The sequence below is a fragment of the Solanum pennellii genome, chromosome 9, assembly GCF_001406875.1.
Source record: "Solanum pennellii chromosome 9, SPENNV200".
NCBI lineage: Eukaryota > Viridiplantae > Streptophyta > Magnoliopsida > Solanales > Solanaceae > Solanum > Solanum pennellii.
The window spans coordinates 79,863,195-79,873,536 of record NC_028645.1 but is presented as its reverse complement, the minus strand read 5'-3'; the positions used below and the strand labels follow the sequence as shown (position 1 = coordinate 79,873,536).

At 30.2% G+C, this 10,342-nt stretch overlaps 2 protein-coding genes across 3 annotated transcripts in view; one reads left to right on the top strand and one right to left on the bottom strand.

Annotated features, from left to right (window-relative positions):
* LOC107030797 (protein LIFEGUARD 4-like) overlaps positions 1–1,754 on the top strand; it is a 3,462-nt gene extending 1,708 nt beyond the window's left edge. The window contains exons 3-5 of the mRNA XM_015232047.2: positions 188–301; positions 1,032–1,189; positions 1,278–1,754. Of these exons, the coding sequence (XP_015087533.1) occupies positions 188–301; positions 1,032–1,189; positions 1,278–1,475 (470 nt within the window). The 3' untranslated portion in view covers positions 1,476–1,754. The remainder of the gene's footprint in view (positions 1–187; positions 302–1,031; positions 1,190–1,277) is intronic.
* Positions 1,755–2,542: 788 nt separating this feature from the next.
* LOC107029204 (VAN3-binding protein-like) lies at positions 2,543–6,278 on the bottom strand. Of its 2 annotated transcripts, none has more exons than XM_015230563.2 (7): positions 5,771–6,278; positions 5,159–5,272; positions 3,934–4,375; positions 3,603–3,818; positions 3,448–3,497; positions 3,177–3,234; positions 2,543–2,966 (listed from the first exon to the last, which is right to left on the bottom strand). In XM_015230563.2, exons 1-7 carry the CDS (start codon positions 6,071–6,073, stop codon positions 2,749–2,751), a joined length of 1,401 nt encoding a protein of 466 aa, XP_015086049.1. In that variant the 5' UTR covers positions 6,074–6,278; the 3' UTR covers positions 2,543–2,748. The 2 variants fall into 2 exon arrangements, with proteins under 2 accessions (XP_015086049.1, XP_015086051.1); XM_015230565.2 differs by having other exon boundaries at positions 5,159–5,269; positions 5,771–6,243.
* Between the last annotated feature and the right edge of the window lie 4,064 nt (positions 6,279–10,342).

The window sequence follows — 10,342 nt, the reverse complement described above, 5'->3', positions numbered from 1 at the left end:
CCGGGGGGGGGGGTGTTTGTGATCTTAGAGTAGAACTCTTTTAATGTATCTAAATGTTATTTAAGTTTTATAGTAATGTTGAATATATATGTTACTATTTAATGTCATGATTCTTAATTTTTATGATTTAGTTTAAATATTATACTAATCATTTTGATTTATTTTATATTTGTTATAAAATTTGCAGTTATCTTCTTGATGGGTCGATATGGGAAAAAACATCCATGGAACTATCTTCTTATGGGAATTTTCACCTTGTGTTTGGCATGTGTTGTTGGAGCAGCCTGCGCTTTAAGAGCCGGTAATATTTTCTAAATCTGCTATAATATGTTAAATTATATTCACAGTATGAAAAATCTTGTTTGGATATATACTTTGTAAATCTTATGCTATTTCTTTAATGATATATCTTGAGTCAATAGTCTAACATAAAACAATATTTCTATTTCGTAAGGTAAAGTAAAATTGTGTATACCATCATCGTAGGACTGAATTTATTATCGCTATATTTCTTTAATTATGTATATTGGACACCAATATTATTAATTGATCGTCGCATAAAATACATAATGTGAAAATTGTATAACGAAAATACATTATAGATCTTCGTTCTATTTTTTTTCTTTTAATTTTCATCTGATGTTATATATCTGTTTTGGAATTTGATTAATCCATTGATCGCTCGAAAGTCTCATTATTACTACCCCATCACACTTTTGGTGGTTGTTTTTCTACATTTACAAGGAGATTAGTCGTGTTGATGGAAATGCAATTCTATTTATTTTTTGGTAAATATGCTTGTAGCATAAGTGAAATTATGAATATTAACTTTACACAAAATGAATAATAAGATTGGCGATTAGATATGAGTAACAATTTTCAGATTTTCGCCTCATACGACCCGTTACATCTTTCGAATTCATTGGATTATTTTACACTCCAATTACATCTTTCGAATTCATTGAATCCTTTTACGCGTTCGATTATGAAAATCCATCATTTAAGTAATGTTTTGGTTTATTTATTTACAGGGGAAACTATCTTGATTGCTGCTGGGCTAACAGTTCTTATAACTGTTAGCCTTACCTTATACACATTTTGGGCTGCAAGTAGAGGCAAAGACTTCACTTTTTTAGGCCCATTCTTATTTTGTGCCTCAATAGTCTTATTTATGTTTATTCTATTGCAGGTATGTATACGTATATATATATATATGCAAATACGTATATTTACATACTTTTTTTCCCTAACACATATTTTTTTCGACAATGCAACAGTTTCTTCTCGATCTAGGACATGAAGCACGAGTGGTATATAGTTGTCTCGCAGCATTACTATTCTCAGCATATCTGGTATACGATACGAATAACTTAATCAGGAACTTCACGTACGATGAATATGTCATTGCAGCAATTTGCCTTTTCGGAGACATCGTTAATCTCTTCTTAGCTCTTCTTGGAATCTCTGGTGAATAAAAAAAATAATACTCCAATTTACTTGGAAATATATGTTTTTGAGAGAATGTTTATAAATTTTCTTGTGTATAGAGTTTTATGGTTTTTTCTAATTAGCAAACTGGGAGATATCCTATAGTGTAAGATTTATCCTAAACATATGTGGCTCTTTTTTTCTTTTTTTTTCCAATTGGTAACATAATTGCACTTTTTTTTTTTAATTTAATAATTTAAATGTTGAAGTAGAATCAAAAAGAGAAAAGGCATATATGAATGTCATTTGGCCTTATTTAGCATTTATATTGTTTACAATTAGTTTTTTGGTTGCGTATGATTAAATATATAATTTTTTATTAGATGCGCATATTCTTCTTGATCTTCTATATGATAATTCGAGTCATTCGCAGCATTCTGTATATATTATGTTATGTAGCATGCGTATGTATACTTACTCAACTTTATATAAGTTTAATGATCTATTTATGCATATTCAAAATAGCATGACATAGGTATCAATTGAGATCAAATTAAACATATTTATATATTATGTCAAGAAAAAATATTGAAAAGGTCACGTGGTATAAAAAAAAAAAAGGAGCATCTCCTTAATAACATGGCTTGAGAAGTTCTTTTTTCACAAGTTAATTTAAGGAATTGAGTTAGACACAAAATTTATTCTTTTATCGGATGATAAAATATTATTCCTACTAAAGTTGTGCCTCCAAATGGAAGCAAAAGAAATTAGTATAGATCAAGACAAAATTAAAGTGTATCTATCTAAAAAGAAACCTTGATGTGAGCTTCAATAACAAACAAAGGTATAAAAGCTTAAGTCCAAATATTTGATTTAAGTGCCATAAAATCACAGACAAATCTTTATATCCCACTATATTATACTCAAATATTAAATCTTTTTTTCTCTTTTTGACTGAGCCACAGTCCAAGATACCACTTTCCTTTTCCCCACAAAATATATATATATATATAACAATAAAGGACATAGTTCACATGGTTTTCCATCTTTTCTTTGGTTCACTTTAACAAAAATGAAACACAACATAAGCTCAAAATTATATTCTTAAAAAGTAAAATAAGTAGGACCCCATTTGGATAACATATACTTTTAATTTCATTTTTTTACAATAGAAATACTTCCACAAGTAAAAAACAAACATCCCATCCAATATCATAGCATTTTGTTAGTCTAAAATCCCATCAAAAGAGGCAAAAAACATAAAACCCCTTGCTAAACCAAACTTACTCATTATGCAAGTTTCTACACTTCGAAAAAACATCATCGAAATTTATGTCTACTGTTTTTTTCTGCAGCAATACTTAGCAACCTTGAAACACCTTGAGTCCATAGATCATACTCTCTCTGGTCTCTACATTCAAACTCAACGACCCCTCGTAGAACAGTCTTCAACGCGAAGTATTTGAAGTTGTCACTACCCGGAAGCAAGTGGCGCCCTGGCCAAGCTGGAATATCTTTCATCACTTCCAGAACCAAATCTACAAAAAACATCAAAAAGGAAAAGGCTAAAGAACACTACACATTATTATGATAAAGATGACAACTTTATCAATCTTTTATCATTGATCAAAGTTGTGGAATTTGTTGCTTTCTCAAATCCCCAAAAAATAGAAGGAAAGACCCACAATCCAATTGTGTTCACATCATGAGAAAGAGGAAGAAAGACAAAAAGCAAAGCAAAAACTTACTCTTTTTCTTTTTTGTTATGGTCCCAGCAACATGCCTACTCTTCATTTTTAGCATCACCTGCAAAAAAAGAAACCTCCAACTTAATAATCTGCAGTAAGAAAGTAGATTCCTTTGTTTCGATTATACGATTATATGCGATAACTTTAACTTTTTATCATCAGTTTTCAGCAAGAAGTTTCTACTGTGATCATGGAATCATTGTCACAAAGAAAACTATTTGATCTTAAAGAAACTATTGATTATACAATTATTGAAAAAAAGAAGCCTTACCTGTCCTGTCCTATTTATATATACAGATACTATCTTCCAATGAAGATCACCTGCAAGCAATACACAAAGAACTATTAATAACGAACAAAAAAAAAAAGACGATACCCCATCGCTTAAGAATGATTAATTAGTATGTTCAAGAATTGAATTTATACCTTTGCGAGTACGTTTGAGGAGCTCACCACCTCGAGCAAGTAATTCCCTGCTGCATATTCCAAGAAAATTCTCTTCGGGGATTAGCTCGCCACTTGAACTACCATTACTACCACCACCATTGCCACTTCCCATACCTTTATCAACAGGAATTACTGCTGCTATGTTCCATACTTCCTTCAATGTTCTAGCCTTTAAGGTAGCCGCACCACGTAGAGCTACAATACAGTAATTATAAATTAAAGAACATATATACAACACAAGTTAATTCAAACACCTACCACAAACAACAGTGGAATATAATTAACATAATTGCAAAATGTGGATGTGTACCAGTAGCTGCAGCTGCAGTTAATGTCATAATATCCCCTGCTGATCGAACGTTCACAGCAGAACTAACAACCGAGGCAAGGTGTTCACGCTCAGCTCCCATAGCCTCAGCGGCTTCAACACACTGAGCTGCCACCAATGTAGCAGCAGAGGCCACAGCCATATCAGTTTTCGCCATCTGCTCATCCTTTCCACTACCAGATGAAGCTGCAGTAGCCGCAGCAATAGCAGCAACAGCAGCAGCAACTCCTGCAACCGATACAGCAGCATGAAGTTGTGCATTATGTGCCCTCATCTCCTCTTTCTTCTTCTCCCTCCTATCCTTCAACCACCTACCCACCGTCCTCCCTCCTCCACCACCGCCACCACCAGTAACAGCCGAGCTAGTAGCAGTAGCACTACTCCTATACTGATTATTAACCGGTACGTTGTTTACACGACAGTACTGAAGACAACAAAACTATGTGTCAGCATCCATTGAAACAGTCTCACCACACTATTTCAGCAAAAACTAATGCCAGTAAAGATTACCTACATTCTGCAAGGTACTTAATTAACAGCAAACATTTATGAACCAAACACCATCATGACAGCATTAAATCTCAAATTGATTAAAAAAACCCCACTGGAAAATTGGACCATTTTTTCTTGGCTCTCAAACAAGTACCCCCTCCCCCACCACCATAACTCCCATCAAGAATGAAATTTTTTAATAGTAACCCAATATTGACATCCAAAACAAAGGACAATCTGGTAATTTACTCATTCAGTACTATCACTAAAACTATACAGATACCAAAATCTTCTCAGTACTAAACAGAGATGATCACAGTGAATACTGAATACAGAATACACTGTCCTTTCTCACAGAGCCCATCATGTACAGATGCATTTCTCATACTAATGTAAAAAAAAAATTACTTCTTTCAGATATGGATTAAACAAATACTTACATAGAAGTCAATCATGATCAATTCTTGAAATTACAAAACCAGATTAAAAAAAGGGGAAATCTGATTCAAAACTATTCTTTTGTTCACAAAGCAAAGAAAAGCATCAATTTGGTACAGAGTTTGTAGGGGTATTGGTTAAAGAGAAAGCTGATATATTGTCTCTCACAAGTCTGAAACTTCAGAAACTTGTGCTTTGTATCAGAAAAAACTTAAAATGGAGAAAAAAGAAGCTAACATCTGAGTCATATGTTAAGAGAAAAACAAAGAACACAAACCTTAGAATCGTCCATTTCAGAAGGAGAAACAGGGGGACTGTCTGTAAGAGAGCCACCATTTAATGGTCCACTACTGTGAGAGAGCCGTCCAGATGTGCGTGGTGAAACATCCTGCTGTACACCACATAAATATAAATCAATCAATAAAATATTAGGTGTATTAGTACTAAAGATTAAAAATTACAGAACCCCAGAAACAAAGAGACAAAGAATTTATTTTTTTTCTTTTTAACAGAGGAAAATGGAGAGAATTATTGTTGGTGGATTTTAAGTTATTAAATTAATCAAAAACAAAACCCAGAGAGAGTAAAACCAGTAGTAGTAGCTCTGAAAAAGCAAAAAAAAAAATTAATTCAATACACTTGTTGATATTTTCAAGAAATCATAAAGTAACAGTTGTGTCACCATTAATGTCCTCAAAACTCAGCTCCTACCAAGAAGCTCTTGGTTTTCCCATAAATCCAAAAACAAAGAGTAAAACCCACCAAAAAAATCCAAAAATGAAAAATGGGTTTCACTTGAAAACAGAAATAAACAAACAAAAAAAAAGTCAAATTCCCAAATTCCTCTGTTTTTTTGCAAAAAAACAGAGCAGTGAAAAGTGGTACTTACAGAAACAGACATAATACGTTCCATAATAAGCTGAGAAGTTTCCGACGAAGCAAAAGAAAAAGGGTTGCCGGAAACAATGGCGGATTCATCTAATTCGGCTGCGATATCTTCCGGTATAGTACCACTACCACTCCCAATATAAGAAGGGGTACCACCAAACAGTGATTTAGGTAAAACTTGAGGAGGAGCTAAAGCTTTAGAGACTTCAAAAGCAGAGAGACTCCATGAACGAGATAGAAATTCCATAGGTTCTTTTGGTGTCTCCGGCGGCGGTGGCCGGTACATTGGCTGAACTTGGTCCATTTTTTCCGGTGAAAATTTTAAAAGATTGTAAAAAAGTGAGAGAGAAATGGAAGTAGAAGTTGTTAGTAATGGAGAGTTGTTTTTTGATGCTTTATAGATCAAAGGAATGAGAAAGTGAATGTTGTACAGTGACTGTGTGTGTGTGTGTGAGAGAGAGAGAGATGAAGAAGAAAGACAAAAAGTGCAGATGAATTGTCAGTGATATATTTTACATTTAGAATTTGGTCAATAAATATAACTAATCCAGATATTAAATATTTTATATCAAGGCCTAATTTTAACAAATTACAATAATTAGTAGTGATAGATTTAAGATATAGGCAAATTTGAAAAATAATATATTTAGAATAATATATTTAATATTTAGTATAATTTCCCTAAGATATAGATAAATTTTATCTCTTTATTGATAAAAAGATTATTTTTTATGGTAATATAGCTTTAAAATAGTGTACTAAAAGAATAAGTAAAAGAAAATAACGAGCACAAAACAGATAAATAATGTAAATAAAATAATACATAATTGAAAAAAATGAAAAATTAAATAAGTTAGTTGGCATAATACATAAAAATTTTGTTAGCTCGATTTCATTTTATATTTATGTCCTCCAATTTTGAATACGCACAAGTAGACACTTAAATTCTGTTTGAATTGACTTAAAAAATAGGTTTTAAGTCAAAAATAAAAAGTCAAACTGAAATTACTTTTAAGTCAAAAAATAAAAAGTTGTGGTAGACCTATTTTTGGTTTCTGACTTATTTTAAGTCATTTTCGACTATTTTAAGTCATATTACTTATTTTTAAGTCATTTTTCACCTTGTCAAACATTTCGTAACTTATTGTAAGTCATTTCATATTTATTTTAGTTTATTTTTATATTTGTCAAACACTTTGACAAGATAAAAACTGACTTAAAAGTATATTTGACAAACTTTTAAGTCAATCCAAACACCCTCTTGAATTTGTATAAAGTTGAACAAATAAAAACATGAGTCTTACATAGCACAATACACATATGACAAAAATGACATATAGAAGGTCATGTAGTACATTAGTGTCTATTCGTTCAATCTTATACAAGTTCAAATGTCTACTTATGTACAGATAATGTTGAAGGACGTATTTATGTATTATGTCTTTCATGTAGCTACTAAATAGAAATATTAATTTTATGTAGACGATCGAGAAGGTAAATCAATGAGAAATACTTTTTCATTTTTAATTTAAAGATTTTAAATTAAAATTCTTTTAGGGAATGAAGTTGTTTTTTTGTGAGAGAGTGTTTTATTCTCTAAATGTAGAATTATTTAACGCTTATTTAAATTTAATCGAATTCTATTATGAATAATGAATGTCAAACAAAAAACAGCAAAATAAAGACATATAGTGAAACTAGAGGTGTCAAAATGGAATGGCCCAACCCAACCCAATCCAACTGTAACTGGCTAGAGAGTTAAATGGATTGGGGCGGGCTAGCCCTTTTAATTAAAGGGTCAATAAAATGGCGATCCAACCCAGCCCTAAGCGGGCCACGGGTTGACCCTTCAACTAAAAAATGAACAGTATTACTCTATTAGAAAGAGTATCGAATGTTGACATCTATGAACATGATCAATTCATACATTAATTCATTTGTAAATCTTGATTCATAAAATCTTTACAAATAAAACACTATAAAAATATAAGGGAAAATTGTATATAATAGCAAACTAATAACCTAAAATAAATGGAGTAGCTAGGGTTTGATTTAATTGTGCTCCATAGCAAACGTTAGCCAAAGTTCGCCAGGCGTCTCTCTCCCAAAATCTCGCTCGCCACTCTCCCATTCTCGCTCGCCACTCTCCCTCTGCTCGCCTCTCTCGCTTTATACACAGAAGTGTATAAATTCTATTTCTGTTTTGTATAAAGCGAGAGAAAATGTATATACACATGCAAAAACATATATCTTCGTGTTATACACTTAATATACAATACAAACATTTTACTTCAATTCAATTGTAGACAAATGCAAATTTTATACAAAAATTACAGAGAAAAAGGCCAACGAATTATACAATTGCGAATTATATAATTGCAGCGAAATACAATATACATAATTGGAGCAATATACATACATTTTAATTCGATTAAATTGTATGCAAAGCAAATTTTATAAAAATATTGCAGCGAAATAGGCAGCGAATTATACAATTGTGCATTATACAATTGCAGTGAAATAGGATAGTGAATTATACAATTGCAGCGAAATAGGCCAGCGAATTATACAATTTAGGCCAACGAATTATACAATTGTATATGTATAGCGAATTATACAGTTTTATGTTTGCTATGGAGCGCAATTATGCAAACTTTGCTATAGCATACAAATATGAATTTTGCCCAAAATAAAAATATAAATATAAATACTTTAATGACTCTAAGTGAAACTATCACCTGACTTTTTTCACAATACTTATTATCTACTATTCTTCTATCCTAAATTTTAACCTCCATATTCTTATATTTAAACTTTCCTTTTCTTATTCGCCATGGAGTGTACTTTCACGTTTTTATGTTGTAATTCATTCATAACAATATTTATCATATAAAATATGTTTCCATATTTATTTGATCAATTCATCATCTAAACGTGCACATTTTTTTTTGAAAATGATCGATAGACAAATAATACTTAAAAAAAATAAATTCAAACATCTTAATATATAATTTAAGAAAAATAAAAAAAATTGATCATAAAATATATTTTACTGTATCAGATAAACTCTCAAGCGTATACTAAAAAAAATTAAACCTGATTATATTTTTTATCTATCTTTTATATTTATTTAAAAATACAATATAATATTTCTTCTATTAATAATTAATTGAATATGACATATAATGAGATTTCATTAGAGATTTGATAATGAAAATACATGAAACTCGTGATTAAGTCATAAGTATATCGTGGATTAAGAATTTGGCTAAACAAGCACATAAAACTATATGAATTTCTGGAGTTTTATTCATTAATCTTAATGGATAATGTTAGTTTAGGTTTGATTTTTATATTATATCTGGTAAATATCAATTAGACGATTGTGATTTGTCATAGTTTTTATTATTTTTAAAGCTTTTTTGTCATATATGATGACCAAGCTAATATAATATTATTTCTTTTTTAAACTAAAGTCAACGACTTCTAATAGTCCTCAGGCAAATCCTATAAAAATACATAAATATTGCGTTTTAACAAATAAAAATAAAAATTTTTGGCCTCTTCTTATTTAGTTTGACATAATAGTATTTTATCTTATTAAAGCATATGATTTTAAATAGTAAATAAGTGAGTCCATCAAATATTTGATTATATGATAAAAGATCTCGCTTATTTTTCTCACACTAGTAGTCCGTAGTTATATTATTATTTTTGTAGTTTTTTAAATATATTTCTGTTATTGATTATTATTTTTTGTACTTTGATTATCATATTATTTTATCATTGTTTTTTTTTAAAAATGTTTTACCAATCTTGTTTCATATTTTACTTTAGTTTTTTCTTAATTTTTTTATTTTCTGAAATTTAAACTCTATCCAAAATAAATTTCTTCTCTGTAAATTCTGGTATACATTATTCATTTCAAGCTATGATATTATTATTATTGTTGTTGTTGTACATTAGAAATTTATTTAACCACAATTAAACGAATATTTAATATGACTAGTATACATTATTCATTTCAAGCTATGATATTATTATTATTATTGTTGTTGTTGTACATTAGAAATTTACTTAACCACAATTAAACGAATATTTAATATGCTATTGGGAGCTAGTCTCCTTAAATGGTTCAACATTTTTAATTTTAAGAATTTAATTGGCTTGAGAAAATTGTTCTCTTTTTTATTTCATTCTTCTCTCTCGTATTTTAGTTCTTTAAATAGAAGTAGTGATGTACGCTTTCGAAAGAGAAGAAGAACTTATGAATATTGATAATGTTGAAATATTCGCTAATAAAATGTTGATGTTAATAACGTTAATTGATTTCTTTTGAACTATACTACAGTCTTCAATTGCTCTTAGGAAATACTTATTAAATAATTTCTAACCCGACCCTCCCATCATGTGTCATCATACTATTTGTCGATTCGAATAGGATCGATTCTACCCTATAAATTTGTATCAATGAAATTTGTATTGTATGCATATTTTTAAGCTCATGTGGTATTATTTCAAAAGGACAAAATAGTTATGTCAATTAGTGACGGCTTAGGTTATCTAGTTGCCT